At 33.9% G+C, this 21,843-nt stretch overlaps 1 protein-coding gene across 11 annotated transcripts in view; it reads right to left on the reverse strand.

The window, feature by feature from the left end:
• Positions 1 to 21,843, reverse strand: part of DGKB (diacylglycerol kinase beta) — a 796,780-nt gene that overhangs the window by 447,210 nt on the left and 327,727 nt on the right. For 5 of the 11 annotated variants that reach the window (XM_067042589.1, XM_067042590.1, XM_067042588.1 and 2 more), the window contains 2 exons: positions 11,779 to 11,811; positions 3,717 to 3,833 (listed from right to left, as the gene is read on the reverse strand). In XM_067042589.1, the coding sequence (XP_066898690.1) occupies positions 3,717 to 3,833; positions 11,779 to 11,811 (150 nt within the window). Of the gene's footprint in view, positions 1 to 3,716; positions 3,834 to 11,778; positions 11,815 to 21,843 lie in introns of all 11 variants that reach the window. The other 6 variants (XM_067042587.1, XM_059074026.2, XM_067042596.1 and 3 more) reach the window with 2 other exon arrangements.

The raw sequence follows: 21,843 nt of genomic DNA on the forward strand, positions 1-21,843 counted from the left end.
TAGTAATTCTGGCCTTAGAGAGGGAGTTAAAATGACAGTGAAGAGCTGATTATAAGAATCAACAGGCCTGAGGACTCCAACTGGGCATACACACACACATATCATCAAAGAAAAGGAGTTAATTTTATACACACTCTATACATTTCTGTATAGTGCATATATGTACGTTTACAGTATTGGGAACTATAAGGATGAGATATTACAAATAATAAAGACAGTAGGGATAGAGAAAAGCAGTTGTGGTGGGGAAAACACTAGTTCAGTTTTAGATATTTCAGTATAAAAGTTCCCCTTTTTATCTTTTGCTAAGAGTGTTACAAACTAGACTTTTTGGTTTGCAAATGATGCTTATGCTTGGAAACTTTTTTCAAAGAATAATTAGGAACAAGGTAACGTCAGCTTAATACAGTTTAAACAACAGTTCTTTTTTTTACTTATTTGTTCACATGTGAATAATCATCTGTATTTTCACATCTATTGCACATTAAGGAATTGTAGTTTCAATTACATTTGATCATATGTATTAAGTGTAAACCTATGGTATGAGCGATGACAAAGACGGAGTACCTAACCACCTCTACTTGAAGTCCCCTAGGATTCGGGTTAATTAATGAGACTCATCCTAAGGTTATACATGATCTATTACTTCCTCTAATTAGAAATAATAATCCTGATCATTATGCTGGTTAGCTGGAAAGAAGTAAGATGAATGTGCTTAACTATGATTAATAGTCTTTAAGTAGTGTAGATCTCTTCTGTCACTAAGTTATATGCAAACTGGGCTGCAACTCAATGCTTTTTTATGATATATATAATTTTTAAAACTTGCAGAAAAAATTAATTTTCTGTAAGATCTTTTTTACCTTTTATGATAAAGAATAAGCATTTTATTATTTTAAAATTAATTACCACAACAAAAATTACTTAATTTTCCATTTTGTATGAAATGGCTATCCAATAATTTTATTCTCTTACCTTTTAAATATTTTCTCCCAAATTATGTGAATACCTATGTGCATCAAATTTTAGTCCATTCTGCTGAGGTGAAACAGACCACTGCATGTGCTTATATACCAATTTTTTTAATTAAAAAATTTTTAATGGTGATGATTACAGTATTTACTTACTGCTCTTTTATAAGGACTGATGTCTTCCCTTTGCTAACTGACAACTTTACCTGACACTTTTATATGTCAAAGAAAGCTATGAAAAGTTATTATCTGGTTAGAGAAATGAAACACATCCACAGAGAAAGTTAATCACCTATTGTTTTTGATGTGACTAATTTAGTTGTAATCAGACTGAAAATTTTGGATCCTTTTTGAATAAAAAAGAAAACACAATTTATATTGCTATGTCAGTTTAAAGTCTTTAGAACACTCTGCATGCACCATTTAATTTTGGTTCTGATGTCTGAGTAAAGTCAGATGTAACTATACAAATCTTAGGATACTGAGACTAAAGCAGTTATAATTCTAGTGCATTCATGCTTTTTATCTCAAACTTTGCAACAATGTAATATTACATGGAAGAGCAAGGTGGTTAGAAATATAGCATTTCTAGACCTGTTAAAATTTGTTAACCAAGGAGACAGGGAACTTAGGAGTAAAACACACAAACTCTGAGTCACATGGTCCTCATTCACACCTCACTGTAAGGCCCTAGGAATAATTTGACTTCAGAACATCAATATGCTCATTTTAAAAATGGTAATAATAATATTTATCATATGTTGGAGAGTTAAGAATTCATAATTATCTCATATGTTCATTGAGAGGTGTCACTTAATACGCATGAAATATCATCACAGTACCTAGCATATACTGTTTAACAAATGATGTGTGTTTCCCTTCCAGGTTGAGAAGTATGTGCCTAGCCATATGTAAAATATACTTGAATTTTAAAATTAGGTTTCCCTTTTGTTATTTTCATTGCAGGAACCCAGAGCGACTAAAGATTTAAACTAATTTATATTGTCAATTGACTTATTAAAACTACAAATGTGATTATTTTCCACTAAAAATTTCACAGGATCACTTAACAAACTAAAAGCTTTTACTATCAAAATTATGAGCAGATTTCATATTTGGGGCTTTTAATGAGATCGCTTAACACCCAAGTATGCCTTTCAAAAGGTGTGGACGCTGATTTTCTGTTTCGATAATTAACTTCTATACTCTCTAACCAATGTAAAAAAAATTATTGTTCACAATTTCCTCTTTTTACATTTGAGTTTAATAATTCATGAACAATATTCTATTCACAATGTGTTTTATTATGTGAAAACAAAGCAGTAAACTGGTTATCAATATTTAAGCAATAATTATTAAATTTTCAATGAGATACTCAAAACAATGAAGAAGCAAGCATTTAGGCAACTACTGTGTGCTCTCAACTGTGCTTGTAAATTAAGAAATATAAAAGACATAATAACCCACAGAATCACAGATAAAATAATAAATGAAAAAAGAGATAAAATCATGTATGTTGAACAAAAGTATGTGACATAATATAACTGTGTGTGGTAAGAGGTTGGTAAATTTTCTTGGAGAACATGAAACTTGAAGCATATTCTTAACGAAAGGAATTAAAAATTGGAAGAGAGAAACGTATAGGTAGGAAAACAAAACAAAACAAAAGAACTTAATCCATAGATTAAGCCAAATTCTTTGATTGTGTTCACATCTGACTGAGAAACAGAGGCAAATAATTACAACAGATTAAATCTGTAGGGTGTCTTAAAATACAGATGGAAAGAAATGTTACTTTTGATGTCAGAGACCCTAGGGGTAATTTAGAGGTTTTTAAAGTACTCAAAACATGATTTTGAGCTACTTGTGTTAACTTAAACTAGAAATATACATGGAGTTTCAATTTCAATTTCAACTTAAAATATTGGAAGATATGGATAAATTATAATAGATTTTTAAAAATAAACTTTCTTTAAAAAAATTAATTTATTTATGGTTCTGTTGGTCTTCGTTGCTGTGCACAGGCTTTCTCTAGCTGTGGTGAGCGGGGGCTACTCTTCATTGTGGAGCATGGGCTCTAGGCGTGTGGGCTTTAGTAGTTATGGCACTCAGGCTCAGTAGTTGTGGCACTCGGGCTCAGTGGTTGTGGCTCACGAGCCCTAAAGCGCAGGCTCAGTAGTTGTGGCACATGGGCTTAGTTGCTCCGAGGCATGTGGGATCTTCCGGACCAGGGCTCAAACCCGTGTCCCCTGCATTGGCAGGTGGATTCTTAACCACTGTGCCACCAGGGAAGCCTTTATTTTTATTATTGATTTAGAAACAAATTCCACACAAGTAGAGTTCATTTTATTATTTTCTGAAGACATTTTGTGAGTCAAAATCACTTCCAAATAGACATAATAATATGTGCGGAGAATATATACTTGGAAATAAATAATGCATATGTATATAATAAAGGTGTATATTTAGTAATAATTTGTAAAAACTTCAGATTGACAGAAGATCTCTTACCAAGTTGAGTTTAAATGGAGATAACATCATAAATGATTAATCCAGTCAGAATGTCACTCTGTCAATCAACTATAAAACTGACATCTTGATAAATTAATAAAAATGTTTCTGAAATAGTCAACTTAACAAATTGCGCATTAAATAAACGTGTTGATAGCTGGACATATGCCCTTCTAAGAGCATGGAAGTAACAAATATGAAAGCTACAAACATTTGGATTAAAAAAAGTCATACCTGTAGGCCTTGTCCATCCACAGTAACAGAGTTGGCTCTTTGCATTTTGTTCTTGTCAATCACTTTGTTTGGCTGCTGGGAACCACCCTTTTCCTTTTTCACTGTTGCTTGTCTTTCCTGTAAGGAAAAAAGCTTTTATAAAAATACTGAATTGTTTCACTACAATGGGCAACATAAAGAAGAATTTCATGGCTACAAATTTGGGCCCAGGTTCCAAATTTGGGGTTTCTAGTGAATAATATGAAAGCTAATGTCTTCTAATGGCTCAAAATAGATTATAGATGTATGATCACAATATCAGTTAAAAAAAGGATGTGAAAGAAAACCAAACTGTATTATCCCATGGTAGCCAATTATGACTCTGTTAAAAGTTATTAAAGAACACTAAAGCTAATCATTTTCATAAACAATGGTACAGATAATAATACAGGATTGTAATGTAAAGGATTTGGTACTGAGCACTGAAAATAATGCTTATAAATACATGCAATATTGAAAATGAATACATGATGGACGCTTAAGCTATTATTGATTATCAAGAATAGCACATAACTTAAAACACACATTCTATCCCAGCTAACTGCTATGTTCACCATAATACAAAAAAATTTTAGAGTGGTCTTCTTCCTGTTTCTATCTCCTCTCTTTTCACTCTTTTCAACACAACCCAATAAACTTTTATCACCATTAATTCACTAAATCAGCTTTTATTAAAATCACCAATGACCTGCTCATTTGCTCCTCACCTGTTGGTCAGTCTTCATCTTCTCAATTTTTAAGCAGCGTTTGACAGAATTGACATCTACCCTCTAGAAAACATGCCTCAACTGAGTTTCGGGACACTTCTTTCTCTTAGCTCTCCTCTTGACTAATTGCTCCCTCATAGTCTTTTTTGTTGATTTCTCCTCCAGCTTTATAATCTGTAACGTTTAACACTTGACCTCTCCCTTGGACCGCTCATCTCCACAATCTATACTCACTCCCAAGGTAACTTCATTTAAAACCAAGGCTTTCAGTTTCACTTTGATAATGAAGACTTGCCTACCCACCTTAAAACTAAATCCCGAACTGGACTATTATTCACCACATCCATCATTACATGGTTTAAGCACCCGTTATCTTATTTGCCTTAATTATCGTAGCCATCACCTTAATGGATCAATCAGCTTCCATCTTTTGTCTCCCGACAGTCAATTTTCTATATAACAGCCACACTTATCCCTTTTTACTCCACTCCAGCTACAACTACCTCACCTTTGTTTCTTGATCACAGCATTTGTGCTCTTAATACAGGGATCTTGCAACCACTCTGAACTCTGCTGGACTGTTCTTGCTCCTGGTCAAGTGTTAGACAGGCTACTCTATTCCTCTGTGTGTGTGTGTGTGTGTGTGTGTGTGTGTGTGTGTGCGCGCGCACGTGCACTGTTTCACTTCAGATCCTACATCAGTGCCTGATAAAATCACCATAAATGAATGCGGAAATAAATTAATCTTAACACTAAAAAATCAAAAATTTTAAAGTGCCTGAAATATTGTGTTGAGAAGGACTCCTGGGGCATGTCTAGGTTTGCTGTGAAAAATTGTCCTGATCAATTAGCAATGTCTGCCATGTGTGCTTAAAAGTTTGAGTGCCACGTATTTCCTATAACTTATTCAGATATATACACATTTCTGTTCCTATATTTACATGTATCTTGTCGATTACTTCTCAATTACTGTAATTTAGGAAAATATTTTTAAGTGGAAATATTTTAAAAGTAAAACTCTTTTTAAATATATTAGGGCCAGATGGAACAGAAAACGTCTCAGACCAAAATAAATGCTAATCAGTATAGTCCTTTTATAGTCCTTGCAATTTCATGGTGCAAAAATACTGAATATATTTTTTGTGGGGCTGAAAATGGATGGTGTAATAGGATCCCTGAAATTCAAATTCTTTGGAAAATGATGTACTTTCATATGAGCATAATTTCTGGCAAAAATATTGATATTTTTTAAAAAGATCATTTTTTCTAAGCTTGCAAATAACATTTTTGTCCATAGATAGTTAAGGGTATAATGCATAAATGAGTGAATTATAGGATGAGGTTTGGAATCAAACATCCCAAGTGGAATCCCATCTCTGCTACTTAAATACTATATAGACTTAGAGAACGTACCCTTATGCAAAATGGAGTTAGTAATATCTATTTCTCAAAGTTGTGTATGGCTTGACAGAAAATGTATGAAGTTCTAGTTTTGTGCCTATATTAGTGTATGTGCTCAATAAATGAAAGTTATTGTGAATTATGTAAAATAGGTATGGTTCTCCCATTAGCGTGATCATTAATGTCACCATTATGCAAAATGCTTGTTATATTTCCAAATATATATATATGAAAAAATCCACTAGTTACAACAGGCATATGTTTAAATAAGTAAAGTTCAGTGTTTATATTAGAAAATCCATAGCAGCTTGTGCTGAGTGCAAGTATATAACACTGTTGGTGGGTATGGGAATAATTTTTACTGGGTTCTAGCATGCAGGTAAATAAAACATGGGAACAATGTTCTATAAAAATCTACATTGTGAAAGTTATAACTTATATGTCTTATATTCTGCCATGTAATCCAACAATTGTTATTTAGTATTTAATTCCTAAATGCGTAGGTTATAAGAACTAAATAAAATTTAAGTTCTTAGGTTATAAGAACTAAAATAAAATTTAGTCACATTGGAACCTGGTATTTGTGACTAGACTATTTATAAATGTAATTCTGGAAATTTAAGACATGTAAGTATATGTCTGTAAAGAATTACCAAATTATCTATTAATATTATTTTAATCTTAGTTATGCAGATAGCTAGGGAGAATCCTGTGTGGTGAGAATCTCCAGCTAACAGATAGCACTTGATTAAGTGGTTTCTTGTCTCTCCAGGGAGTCATTCCTCTGAGTAAATTGTGGATTAAACTAAACTAATGATTTCTATTAGCAACTGTGAAATATAAAAAGAAATTTTAAAACTCTAACTTGTGTTTTCAATTGATAAGATTTTCTTTTTGAAATCTAGACTCATAAGAGGTATATAACAAGTTAATAAAAAAACCTGCAGTCTACCCATTGGCAGGTGAATTTTATTATATAATCTGGATAATATTAAAACTTATACTTGTTTAAACAGACACACACACACACAATCAAGAAAAGCAAGTGGTTTCTTTGTTTGAGGGAAATATGCTTAGTGGGTAGAATTTGTGGAATTAATCAAGGCTGACAATTTAAAAACAGGAGAGACTCATAATCATTTAATTTTTCCCATGGTTTTCTTTTTATTATACTCATTTGTTTTATGTTTATTTCCAAATTGTATGGAAGTCTCTCTGAGCTATTCACTGTATTTTAGTTAAGCAGCATAAGCTAACAGTAGGGTAGTTGGATACTTTTTCCTATTTCTGCTAAGAAAATCTTTACTTCTCTCCTATTTTAAATGAGGGACAGGAAGGATGAAGCAATTTCATCTTTGAAAAATCTGATGTTCACAAAAATTTCACTGGCCTCTTCTGCGGGTTAATTCACACTGACTGACCGAGTTCTATGATGATATTAAAGAAAGTTACTTCCTATGCTGAAGTTACTGAGAAGTTTCAGGAAGAGCTCACCAACATTATTCTGCACCTTTATTTAGGATAAAATTGCTCTCTAATAATAGGGGGCAGTGCTTATCACTTCACCGTCAGCTCTTTTTTAAAAAGTTTTTGGGCTCTAAATCACAAAATAAATTACTTTGTTATAATTAAGGCAAATTTTCTTCTGCTAGATAAATTATCCCAAATATAAAGAGTTGGAAAATGATTGCTTTAATCAATAGAAATTATTCAAACACTGAAAAGGGTTACTCTAACAAAAAAATCATGAAAGAATATAGAACATATAACAACAAAATATAAAATACAGTTATTGATATTTCAGCATTTTCAAATATCAACCATTTGTGTTTGCTATGCAGACATTTAAAATATAGAATTCAATGTTTTGTGATCCGTAGACTGTACAAGTAGTGCAACAGATCTTAACAGGGGAATATATTGCATTAGAATTCCAAAAGAATAGTCATCATAATGAACAGAGAAGAGAAGCTGAAAGGCCATTCACAGAAAACAGAAAGATGAAATAAATGAAATAAAAAGATGTCACTTTAAATATGTGCTCTAAAAAATGTCTTTTTCTATATCATGCTGATTCTCAGAAGTAGAGTATTTGTAAGTTGTTGAAAACTGCTTTCACAAAAGGGATGCTTACCACCATACTTAAGCCTGCTGTTATCGATCACTCACAAACGACAAGCAGCAAGTGATGATTACCTCAAGCACAGGGTTTTCTTCTTTTTGTCCAACCTCAGCGTGAGAGACAGGCAGCAGCAAAGCACCTCTATTGGTACAAAGCCACAAAGGGTGGGGGTAGGCGGTGCTTGGCTGCCAAGAGCATCCTTTATTGGAACCCTGGAACTTGCTTTCTCTGCTACTGCACCGCTTGCTTGCCCGAATGGAGACTTAGCCTATTCACCAACTGGATCTAGGCCCCAAGAATTTCCCAGGAACCCTAGAATTGTAACCTGAGGAACACATGGATATTCACAATATAAAAGATCTTCCTGAAGCAGGAGTGTTACCATGTTCATCTGGGCTTATACAAGTTACGAGCTCCAAGAAACCAACTTAATGACAGCTGCACCTTTAATTATAGTAACCTTATTATGGGATTTGAACATTTTCCTGCTGAGAAACATTAATTCATTTCAAAAATGGCAAAGGCTCCAAATCTACTAGAAATCCTTAGAAGTTGCAGTGAAACATGGCTGAGTAGCAAAGTAGTCTTGATTTTTAGAAATACTTTTATATAGTTTTAAACATAACTATAATAAATGATATAAAGCTTTCCATTTCTTTTAATCAGTTAAATAAGTTCTTATTCAAAAACAAAAACAAAAATTACTTTGGACAGAGACAAAAATATGGGCTTGGAGGCCAAATTTTAGCTTTGTCTCTGTAAAGACTTGGGCATGTTATTTACTATCTCTAAGCCATCATTTAATTAATCTATAAAATGGGAGGGTTCATGTGATGACAAATTGAGCAAATGTCGATGAAGGTACCAGCATAAATTAGGCACTCAGTAAATGGCAGTAATTTTTAAAATATAAAAGAAATTGGTATATTTTATCATTAAGTTTAACACAGGTACACTGCTTGGATTATAGTAAAGATAGGTGTTGTGAAGAAGTACTTTATTTACTTTATAGTATTTTATTTGTTTGTCCCCTATGTCACCATAACTTGGGGTAATTGTTGTGATAATCTGAGTCTTCTGTAGGAGGATAGAAGACAACAAACTAGACAGAGTCAATCATAGTCTTAACGTACTTGCAGATGCTACTCACCAACTCAGCCTGAAGGTATAATTTATATCTTGATCCAAAGCCCTGGTTTTCATACATCACACATGATGCGCATATTCTCTTCTAGGATAATTTCATACTGAGTGTGAACCACTTACAAGATTTCTGTTCAAGAAATCCTGATTGGAAGAAATGAAATTTAGGAATGGGAAGGTCCATGTCAAAATCTTTTATTTGGGCTGTGTTTACTAGTTTATGGTTGGGCCACTATAAAATTATGTGTGAGTGTATGGACCTCAAACTTACTCTCCATTCCCTTTGTAAACCATAATAATTGATGGCCACCATAAGCCGAAGCTTAAAAGCCAAGAGGCAGCTCTCTTGTATATTCATACTCATCATCTCTTTCTGCCAGTTGAGTTAAATGCTTAACCTAGTGATTTCTATGTAGTCCCCAGTCTGTTTATGCAAGTTCTAAGTAGAATTTATTTTATTATTAGTACTGTGGAATTTAATTAGCACTCAAACTATTGAGTTTTGAATGTAAAATAAGTTGTTTCCATGAAAAATTACTCGCATCCTTTGGAAAGGCACAATAAAACAAGATATGTGTGTGTGTGTGTGTGTGTGTGTGTGTGTGTGTGTGTGTGTGTGTGAAGAGCAGTCAATTTGGGCTGGACACAATGACTAAAAGATTTGAGAATTAATAATAGAAACAGAGATTTTTTTTTTTTTACACTCAAATTGCTTTGCAGATACCTGTGAGTTTTTCTTATACTTTAAAACAATTGAAAGTAATTGAAAGCAATTACTTTCATTAATAAACAAATATCTTTTCACAAAATAAGGAACATTTTTGTTATACTTTAAAATAATTGATAATTGAAACTTATCAAGGGTGTTAAGGCTGTGCTATATGCAAGAAAGGGTATATGCCATTGCCAAATAATAGATGTATCCACATAGAAAAGCCCTTGATCCTATGTGAAAAGTTTAGCCAACGAATACACATTTGCATATTTTCAGTAAAATATTTAAGGTATATATACATTTTTCTATAAGTTCCCCTACATACACTTTAACCACATTTTCAATTAACCAAAAAGCAATTGTTCTTGATGGTGGTATATAAGGCTTCTTGCGTGAGTGTGTGTGTGTGTGTGTGTGTGTGTGTGTGTGTGTGTGTGTGTGTGTTCACACAGTCACCCATGTATATATCTATACATGTGCTTAAAGAAATTTTTGGAACAACATAGTTGAAAAAAGCTTATATAATGATTTCGGACATGGTAGGAAGTTTAAGTTAATGTAAACCAATACAGCTTGCCAAAACAAAACAAAACATACAAACAAAAATCAGTATAGGAAGACTTTTAAAAACTTTATAGCAGACAAAAAAAGTTTTTTTACAAATAAAAAAGCATGTTTTGAAAACAGCAGTTTTGGTCTATTTATTCAATCTATAATAATACAAATTATTTAACTAAATATGGGAGACATTTTGAGATTAACAAGTCTAAAGAGAAAACTTTAAATCTCTCAGTTCATCATTTGATGAGCTATGATAGGGGCAAAAATAAACTCAAGGATCTTAACATATAAAGTTAATTCTCTGACACTTAAATAATTAGCCTAAATAATAAACTTTCCTAATACCTTTGTCACCTGAGTGTGTAATTTAACGTCTACTTTATAATAATTATGATAATAATGGTATCAACTGATTTAAAGAATATAAAAACAGTTTAGCATCTCTCTTAGAGTAGAAACATTATATTTCAAGCATAGCTCCTAGTATATGTGTAAGTATATCTACGGTTACAAAATGAAATTTAAAAAAATTTTAGTGAGGCAGTCTACACTGATTAGAAAACATTTTAGGGGGAAGGAAGAGAGGTTATTACATTTTTGTGCAATTATGTTATCCTCTAAATAAATCATACTCATATAGTATTCAGATATTATGAGTAATATTTTCTAAGCAAGCAGATTCAAATTATAACTTTAAGCGAAACAATACCACTTGAGGATATCCTTTAGAGATAACAGCAATTGAATGGGAATTGTCACAGAACAATGTGGAGGCTTTGCTTAATTAATTAAAAGGTAAAGTTAACACTTCACTGAAAATAAATGTTGTGGCAATGCCTACATTTATTTTCAAAATCAAAGTCATTTACTTTGTGACTATATTTTATTCCAATGACTTTCTATGCAATGTCATATGCTAAGTGATTAATGTAGACCTACTCTTTTAAAAGTGATGAGGACTTCAAAGTGAGCAAGAGTTTCTCAATTTTCTATCATTGAAAACTACATTTTAATGGCTTAGAGGAGTGAACGGTTTGGGTTTTCTGCAAGGTTTAAATGTGACAGATAGGAATAATGCTATTCTTATACACTGGTCAAAACTCTGCAGAGTAACCTTTATTTTTTCCTGCATACTTTGTGACATTTAACTTATTGTTTCCCTAATGCTTGTCACAAATGTTGATTATAAAGGCTGCAAGTCCATCCCATCATGAAAATACAAAGATCCCAATTCCAAATATCAAAATATGAGAAAAAATAAAGCATACAAATTAATTATAGTATGTCACTGATACAGCCCAAAATGTTCTTTATAACAATACAAGATGTATAAATGACCTATAATTGCAAGTGTGAAAACCTTTGCTTACGCACCTCAGGGACTGAAACTCCTGAAGTGGGCAGAGTCTGCTGAAAAAAGAGAAGTTCATATTAAAGCTGAAAAAAAAAGTCAAACTGAAAACAAGTACCAATGAAGCTTCTTATATCACTACACACGTGTGAAATAAATGAATACATTACAAATATATTTCCTTGTCATAATTTTTCTGCTTACTTTCATTAATAAACCAAAATCTTTTCATGAAATAAGGAACACACTAATGCAGAAGGGATTAGACTGTAGAATTACTTATCCAAAATACAATTTCATATACTTAAAGTAGACTAATCTTTGGCCAGCTTCACAGACCTCTCTACAATAATATTGATGTATTACATTCATATTTTGGAATGAGAACTCATCTCCAGGTTCCATTATCCTTCATAAACCATTCTTACTAATTTTTTAAGTTGTCCATTTACACAGGCCACCATTTCACTTTCTAGTCCAACTTTCAATCCTTTCTACAAATACTCAGTGTCTTTTGATGTAGACGTAGCTTACAGTGCTGATTTTATTTTGTGATATTCTAGAAATAAAAAATATATATTCCATTAATAGCAGCAAAATTTTACTTGGGAGTAATTATTAAAAGATTAGGTTAAATACACTAAAACCAGTCTTCATGACAGAATGTCTTCAGTTACCCACCACCCTTCCTTTTCTAAGTCACACTGGGAAAGTGTTTTTCTGGCAAGAAACAGAGAAAAGGTTACCAAATTCCAAAAGCCTGTGTCCTGTGGAACTTTATAACATAAAACACAAATTTGGAAGAATAGGTTATAAATCACACTCAATTCTGGATAAAGATTTTCCTTGGTTGCGGGGAGTAGGAAAGGTGGATGGGAAGCTAGTCCTTAGACATTGTGTGTCTCTAGAAAGAAGAGAGCAGTCAGTATATTTGAGTTTCCTCTCCTGGACCAAGCTATGTGTGTGAGACTCCCAAAATGAGAATGAAAGATCTGAGAGCACAGTTATTAGTTTACTGTCTTACCAAGTAGAACTCCAGGAAGGGAACAAAACCCAAAAGAATAAATAGCTCCATGTAAGGCTTCATGGCTGCTTGTACAGAGATGGAGTAGAGGATCCAATGTACCCAAAAGTGGAAGAGAAGGAGAAAAGTCTAGGGTAACCCTAGAGAAAATTAAAGTGTCCAGGAATACAACTCTATTAAGAATATATTTCCATAATATAAGTAAAAAATACTGCAGCAACAGATTTTTAGTAAAAAAAAAAAATCATGCAGTCTGGGAGGATGAACTCGAGTCAACTATCCCATTAACAGGAGAAGCCTATAAGGGCCATTGCTGTCGTTTCTCAGATGGATTGACAACAGGTTTGGTAGAACTTTCATTGAAAGCTTCTGATGTCAGTAATATTCTTTTTTCACATCTTTATTGGAGTATAATTGCTTTACAATGGTGTGTTAGTTTCTGCTTTACAACAAAGTGAATCAGTTATACATATACATATGTTCCCATATCTCCTCCCTCTTGCATCTCCCTCCCTCCCTCCCTCCCACCCTCCCTATCCCACCCCTCTAGGTGGTCACAAACCACCTAGCTGATCTCCCTGTGCCATGCGGCTGCTTCCCACTAGCTATCCACCCTACGTTTCGTAGTGTATATATGTCCATGCCACTCTCTCACTTTGCCACAGCTTACCCTTCCCCCTCCCATATCCTCAAGTCCATGCTCTAGTAGGTCTGTTTTATTCCCATCCTACCCCTAGGCTCTTCATGACATTCTTTTTTTCTTAGATTCCATATATATGTGTTAGCATATGGTATTTGTTTTTCTCCTTCTTACTTCACTCTGTATGACAGACTCAATTTCTGAGTCCAAGTCAGCCTATATAACACCTGGAGCAATGGGTGGTGGGAAAAATGTTTGCATTTGCTTCAGTCGGGACCAGCTCAAAGCATTTCGTCAGCCTTCTTTCTTTCTTATTTCTTGGCTGAAGCTTAGACCTAAATAAACATTTAAAGACGTGAATGTAGCCCTTCCATCTTTATAATAATATACATATATATATATATATATATATAAATATATATATATTTTTCGGTACACGGGCCTCTCACTGTCATGACCTCTCCCGTTGCGGAGCACAGGCTCCGGACGCGCAGGCTCAGCGGCCATGGCTCACGGGACCAGCCACTCGGCGGCATGTGGGATCTTCCCGGACCGGGGTACGAACCCGTGTCCCCTGCATCAGCAAGCAGACTCTGAACCACTGCGCCACCAGGGAAGCCCTATACAAATATTTGATCTCCTCAAATCCAGATTAAGTGCCTTATCCTATCCCATGCCATTGACCAAGGACTCTCAAGCAATCAAACTAAGATGCCCATCAGGCAGTTTCTAGGGCATAAGTCTCAGATGCCTTCTACCTTGGGAAGCATCAATGCTCACTGTGCATATGTCTGTACAGAGCAAGTCAATAGAAAGACAAGTGAAAAGACTATAGTTACCAAATAATTCAGACTATCAACCAATTGCAGTGCAAGAACTTCAAATAGCTCCTGTCCACCCTACCACTACCACCAATAAAATAAAATAAAATAAATCAATAAAGGATATTTTTGAGCTAATTATGGGCATATGAATATAGACAGAATAACTACTGATATTATGGACTAGTTAATATTTTCAGGTGTGATAACAGTATTGTATATGTATAGAAAATTGTTATCTTAGAATGTGCCTGCTGATGTTGTGTCATACTACCTGCAATTTACTTTCAAAAGGTCCAACTTAATAAATTATATATTATGTGTATATTGTAAAATTGTATATATATGCATACATAGTCATATATACATATATATAGAGCATGATTGAAAAATAATAATTACTTCATATAGGTTGGGGATATACTGTATTCACTGTATTTTGTTTGAGAATTTTTCTAATGAAATTTGGGAGAAAAACTGATCTTCCTTTCTAACTTTTTAATACATCCTCTTATTCCTAAAAGAGTGCAAAATTGTTTCTACAACGAAATAAAATATATGTGCGTGTGCGTGTGCGTGTGCGTATTGGGTTGGCCAAAAACTTTGTTCGGGTTTTTCCGTAACATCTTATAAAGAAATATAGGTAAGCATCTAGGTTGCTGGGGAAAAAAAGCAGAGAGAGACTGAGAGGGACCATTTGAAAATAAACGATAAAAGGGGTTCCTTAGAAATATAATGTTTCAGATGAGGCAGAAGTTCATATAGTCAGGCATTAGCCTTCTCCAAATCTGTTCATTTTGAGGGAGTGTCTTATGATGGAAAAAGAGTTCTGAGTTTGTATTCACAGGGGTTTCAAATGCAAAAATGTACAGGGGCCAAGAAGGTAATACAAATGGGCCCAATGCCACAAAAGGCAAAGACTGTGCCAAGTTGGATAATAAAAATCCCACTTTAAGGCATTCCCCACAGAAACATGATGGGATGAAATTGAAGCCTGGCTGCCATTTTGCTACCACTTTCATAGAGAATCTGTAATTTACAGATATTCATGTTTGCAGGCTTCGTTTTTCTCAGAGTAGTGGTGATGTGAGTTATCTACGGAGAGAGCGAAATTGGCAGAGAGGTAGCAAGATGAAGGAAGTAAGAAAATAGTAGAGATTCTGTCACTACTTCCCTGAGAATGGGAAAGCAGCTGATGAGTAACAGGATCAAGTGAAATTAAGGGCTCAGCTGGAACCAGAAGTAATAAATATGTAAGAGAGAAAGCCACCAGCTCTGAGAATTTCTCCAGTAATCCTCAGCCATCTGAGAGCAACACTAGAAATTCATTCCAAGAAAAAGGGGGATGAAAAGAACATATATATGAGCTCACTTTCAATCAAGATATGTAGGCAAAGAGTATACATTAAATTAACATGCTCATCAGGAGTCTAACCCTGAGTTACAAAAAGAAAACCATGGCATCTGGGCAAAAGAAAAAGAAGCAAGTTGACAGAAAACAAATTCAGAAATTACATACTTCTTTTTTATTCTTCCATGTACAATTTTGAAATATCAAGGATGAACAGAGTAAATGTTTCAGTGTTTTTAAAATTATCACGTGTGTAATTCTAAATGTAATGTATTTTAAATCAGAATTAATACAGCAAGTGTGTATTTTTTTATTTAATCAAATGTGAGGTGTGACTACAGAGGAATGTGATTGATTTTATTTAATCACTATCATTTTAATATTAAATAGAATACACAGTACAGATAATTAGTTTAAAAGATGCATTTGCCTTCAGGGCACTTATTAAGTTTAACCTAATATCAAGAATTTTTTTAAAGTCCTATTATTCTTAAGTATTGAGATATCTCTTGTCTTCATATTTCCTAACATGTAATCATTTTAAATTGACAATTTAATTCAAATTGTCATAGGACAAAGAAAAAATTCTTTGATGGAGAGATTATTAGAGGTTTGACTTAGTTTAACTGTAATAAGAGTATAATACTCACATTAAAAGGGTCATCGGTTGTTCCAAGAAAAATTAACAGAATTATACCTCTACCTATATAAGGCTGTTCATATTTTTAAAAAATTGCTTTCATGTTTATGGTCTCATTTAATCCTCCCAGTAAAATAAGAAATCCCATTTTCCAGATTAGAAAACTGAGAATCAGAAAGTTTAGATGACTAGCCAAGAAAATTGAGTTAGTGGCAGAATCCAAATCTATTGCTTCCCTTTGTAGGCTTCATTTATTAAAAGAACAGCAGGGTTCAACAAGAAGTTTTTTTTAAAAAGTTTCTTTTTAGCCATGTCTCATTTTTTAAGCAATTTGGAAATAAAATTAGTTTAAATGTTGATGAACACTCCAAATATTTAGAAACCACAAAGTATTACCAGTTCTGACAGGCTTGGATATCAGTATGGAGTAGCTGAATACAATAACTCCAGTGCCATGATAAACGTAAACTGGCCAAATAAAACTATTTAAAATAGCTTCTTTTCCTTATATAACTGGATATCCCTGGCATTAAAAAAAGTGAGAGACAGAAAAGCAGGTTTGGGAAAAGAACAACTGCCTTCCTAAAATGGTGCACTGCCTCAGTCTAAGAGGGGAAGCTGTTCCTTCCTCACACATGATAATAAAATGTATCCAGGACATCTCTAGGTATAGAAACTAAATACATATTTGGTTTCCATGAATTTTATTTTTACTTTGAAGCTTCATAATTTCTTTAACCTTTAATGATTTCACACATCCTTAAGTGTGTACACTCACACAACTGAACACAATACAAATTTTAAAAGAAAATGGATCAGAACTGATTTTTATACCTCTACTGCATTCATTAACATCTTTAATCAAACGTTATTTCAGTTTATGACAAGTGTATCAATTAGAAGAAACATAAATTGTTTTTCTTTTCAACTGGTCCTTGATATATCTAATAAATATGTGTGTGGGAGGGTTGGATTGGGAGTTTGGGACTAGCAGATGCAAATTATTATATATAGAACAAATAAAAAGCAAGATCCTATTGTATAGCACAGGGAACTATATTCAATATCCTGCAATAGACTGCCAACAAACACATGATAGGATTCTCAGCATCTCTAATCATTAGAGAAATGCAAATCGAAACTACAATGAGGTTATCACCTCACATCAGTCAGAATGGCCATCATCAAAAAATCCACAAACAATAAATGCTGGAGAGGGTGTGGGGAAAAGGAACCCTCTTACACTGTTGGTGGCAATGTAAATTGGTACAGCTACTACGGAGAACAGTATGGGGGTTCCTTAAAAAACTAAAAATAGAACTACCATATGACCCAGCAATACCACTACTGGACATATACCCTGAGAAAACCATAATTCAAACAGAGTCATGTACCACAATGTTCATTGCAGCACTATTTACAGTAGTCAGGACATGGAAGCAACCTAAGTGTCCATCAACAGATGAATGGATACAGAAGATGTGGCACATATATACAATGGAATATTACTCAGCCATAAAAAGAAACAAAATTGAGTTATTTGTAGTGAGGTGGATGGACCTAGAGTCTGTCATACAGAGTAAAGTAAGTCAGAGAGAGAAAAACAAATACTGTATACTAACACATATGTATAGAATCTAAAAAAAACCATTGTTCTGATGAACCTAGGGGCAGGACAGGAATAAAGATGCAGACGTAGAGAACGGACTTGAGGACACGGGGAGGGGGAAGGGTAAGCTGGGACGAAGTGAGAGAGTAGCATATATAATGACATATATACACTACCAAATGTAAAATAGATAGCTAGTGGGAAGCAGCCGCATAGCACAGGGAGATCAGCTCTGTGCTGTGTGACCACCTAGAGGGGTGGGATGGGGAGGGTGGGAGGGAGACACAAGAGGGAGGAGATGGGGATATATGTGTACGTATAGCTGACTCACTTCGTTATACAGCAGAAACTAACACAACATTGTAAAGCAATTATACTACAATAGAGATGTTAAAAAAATTAAAAAATGGAAAAAAATTAAAAAATAAAAATGCCATTTTAGGACTTAAAAACAAAATCCTGTAATAAACCATAAGGGAAAGCATATGAAAAAGAATATATATATTGAATATATATATTCAATTATATATAATGAATATATATAATTGAATATATATAACTGAATCACCTTGCTGTACACCAGAAACTAAATCAGCATTGTAAATCAACAATACTTCAATACAAAATTGTTTTAGAAAATACACATATTGTAATCTTATCCAGCATCCTTTGCCTAACCAATTCTCACTGGAGCCAAATTTTGAAGTTTGCACCAACATAAATTTAAAGATAAACATTTTTAACTGAGATGATTTCGCTACTCTAATAGCTGCTCACAAAAATGTTCTATTCTTACTCTTGTTAATGTGATTGTTTATGCATATTTGCAGAGTTTCGTTCAGGAGATACTGAAGAGAAGGGTGTGTGAGGCTCCCTCCTTAACAGCTCCCTCAACATTCACGTCTCTGTCCAGAAAGAAAGCACATCGAACCGTCAGGCAAAGTACAATGGACATTTGGAGACTTAGGTGGTGCCAAATGTTTTCAATAAAAATGTTAAAAATGTTTAATAGCGATATTAAAATCATTTCAAACACAGATTTCTATATATAAAAGCAATCAGCAAGAATAACGTTAATGTCTTGCCTACTTGATTATCTAGTGAAATAAAGCCATTAGAAATGTTATCCTACTTGGTTAGGTCTCGTAAAATTATCAGAAGCCAATATGGTTACGGACGTGTTCTTCAATTTCTTTCTGGCTGTGATCCACAATAAATATTTGTATATTTACACACTTGTAAAATAATTTCACAAAGACCACTTATGCAGTGTGCACCACTCTCTGATCTATTATTCTCTTTTTTCATTTCTATTCTCCTCTACTTTACTTTATTATTTTTCTTCCCATTCCTTTTTTGAAGGTTTAGATTCCCTAAATTTATTTCATACCTCACCAATTTTTGCGGGGGCGGGGGCGGCAGCAAAAACATAAAAGATAAGTTTAAAACATGGGATTCAGGGCTTCCCTGGTGGCGCAGTGGTTAAGAGTCCGCCTGTCGATGCAGGGGATGCGGGTTCGTGCCCCGGTCCGGGAAGATCCCACATGCCGCGGAGCCGCTGGGCCCATGAGCCATGGCCGCTGAACCTGCGCGTCTGGAGCCTGCGCTCCGCAGCAGGAGAGACAACAACAGAGAGGCCCGCATACCAAAAAAAAAAAAAAAAAAAAAAAGCAAAAAACACATGGGATTCAGGGTAAGGCAGGTATTGCTTCTGACACTTGCAGGTTGTGTGGCTTTAGGTAAATTTCTTAATCTCTCTAAAGTTTTTACTCTCTTCAAATGTAGACATAATTATACCTACCTTTAGAATTAAAAGGATGTCTAGCAAATAAGTTCGCAATAAATGGTAACTGTTTTATTAACTGTAGAACCCAAATATTTCCACTGCCTGCTTAGGGCTCAGTAAGAAAGGACTGACTGCACTTTCTTCATCTGAAAATATTTTTGTTGCTAATAAGGAGGGACCCAACAGATTTATCTTTTAATGAAAGCATTTATGTGAGGGCTATTAGAAGCGACAGAAGGAAGGAAAGGGAGGGGGTGGGGAGAAGAGATCAAAGCCAGAAAGCAATGAACCAAAAGGAGAGGGGGAGCGGAGAGGCTTAGAAGAGAAGAGGGTTGGAAGAAGACAGTCTCCTTAATCTTAGAGACTGTCTCTTCCAAAATCTGAGCAAAGGAAACAATGAGTAAAGGAAGGATGGGAGTCAATATTTAGACCATGGCTTTAGTTTTGTGTTTGAAGTACTGCAAAATTCTTAAATATCAGATTCAAATAATTCCAAAATGCATTTCAAAATGAAACATACATGTCATTATTTTTTCAGATTACTCTTTGGAACTCTTACTTTACAAATAGATAATTAAGAGTTACCTATTTATGGGTATGTGTGTGTGTATATAATTGTTTGTGAATTTTCGGCACAGGAGTCCAAATGCAGTGGGTGGTTTGAAATTTAAAAAGCACTCAAATAGAATAGATTAGTACCTACTGAATTTACATTCATAAAATGAATCAATAATACTCCCTGCTATGCCTATTTTTTCTCTCAACAAATATACGAACCTGTTCTAGAAATGTACAATTGTATCGTTAGTGTACCATTGCTTTCTAAAATACAGCAAAATCACTGAAGGTAATGAAAGAATATTAAAAATAATATTTAGAATTAAAATATTATGCTACTAAGTTTTCATTTTCATCAATCTTGGAAAAGACCTTGAATTTAAAAACTAATAAGTTAAAATGAGATTTGTTCTCATCTTTTGCTCCTCTAAATATCCACTGATCTCACACCAAAGCATTTTCTAACCAGGTTAAAGTCCAATTCTGTACTCACATTAGGCTTAGATTCAATTGAGTTAAAATTTTACACTGACTGCCAGTCAACCTTATCATGAACTTTCATTATGTGCATGTAATTAATTGGGTCCAACGAACAATATCAGTACTGAATTATAGACTCTTTTCCCCCGACCATATAATTAGAATATAATTACCCACAGGATATCAGAATGATGCAAAACCTTTCCTCTAAATGCGCCCTCATTAGGAAACAAGTCTCAATGTACATTTATTCAATCAGTATGAATTAATTAAAATGTTACTGAAATAAAAGAGGGCAGCGATAAAGAGTATCTGATATCTATTAAGAGACTATCACTTGAGATCTGCATGCACGGTTTATATTTAAAACCATTTAGCTCAAGTAGGAACTTTGCCATGTAATGTTACATATATCCAGTATGCTAGGAAATCTGAGTAAATGAGTCAGTGTGTGCCATTGTTTTTGAAGAGAACATAATACACAATGAATACAAACATCTTAAAGAATCTAGGTAAAATTCCAAAGGCCCCACCATTCCCTGATGAATCTAAAAATTTGTTACCATCAAATGGAACATATTTGGGGGACAAAAGTCATTTTTACTTGCAGTATTCAGGTAATTAGTTGTTCATCTCATACCTTTTTATTACAAGTCTGACCTATTTATTCTGATCTGGCTTAGGACATGATGGATGGGAAAGTCTAGACTTACCAACCAAAGCACTAACTACTTTTTTTTTTTTAATTGAGAAAATAACCTCAATTACTCAGGCTAGATGAAGTTATTTCAATCGCATATTTTCTTTAAGCAGAAGATTCCTATGCACCTAAGAATCTATTCTTTTTAACAGTATGCATGCTATCATATCACACATTCCAATTACACAAAACATGGAAAAAATAGTAAATGCATAAGGAAGTCATAGGACATATGATCCATGTACCACGGAAAGCTGCTGTTTCACATAAAATCATTCTTCCTAAAAGCTATTTATCTTGGTTTCTTTAAACCTGTCATATTGTCATATGCAATAACATTTTATTGAATAAATTAATAAATAACCATAATACAAAGGAATACTCAGCATTATTCAAGAGCAATATCATAAACAGTAGAAAAAATTTTAAAGCTATGTAGCATCTCTGTATAGTAAGATATAGAGAATTTTAAACCTTCT

The sequence above is a fragment of the Kogia breviceps genome, chromosome 9 (genome assembly GCF_026419965.1).
Source record: "Kogia breviceps isolate mKogBre1 chromosome 9, mKogBre1 haplotype 1, whole genome shotgun sequence".
In the NCBI taxonomy this organism is placed as follows: domain Eukaryota; kingdom Metazoa; phylum Chordata; class Mammalia; order Artiodactyla; family Physeteridae; genus Kogia; species Kogia breviceps.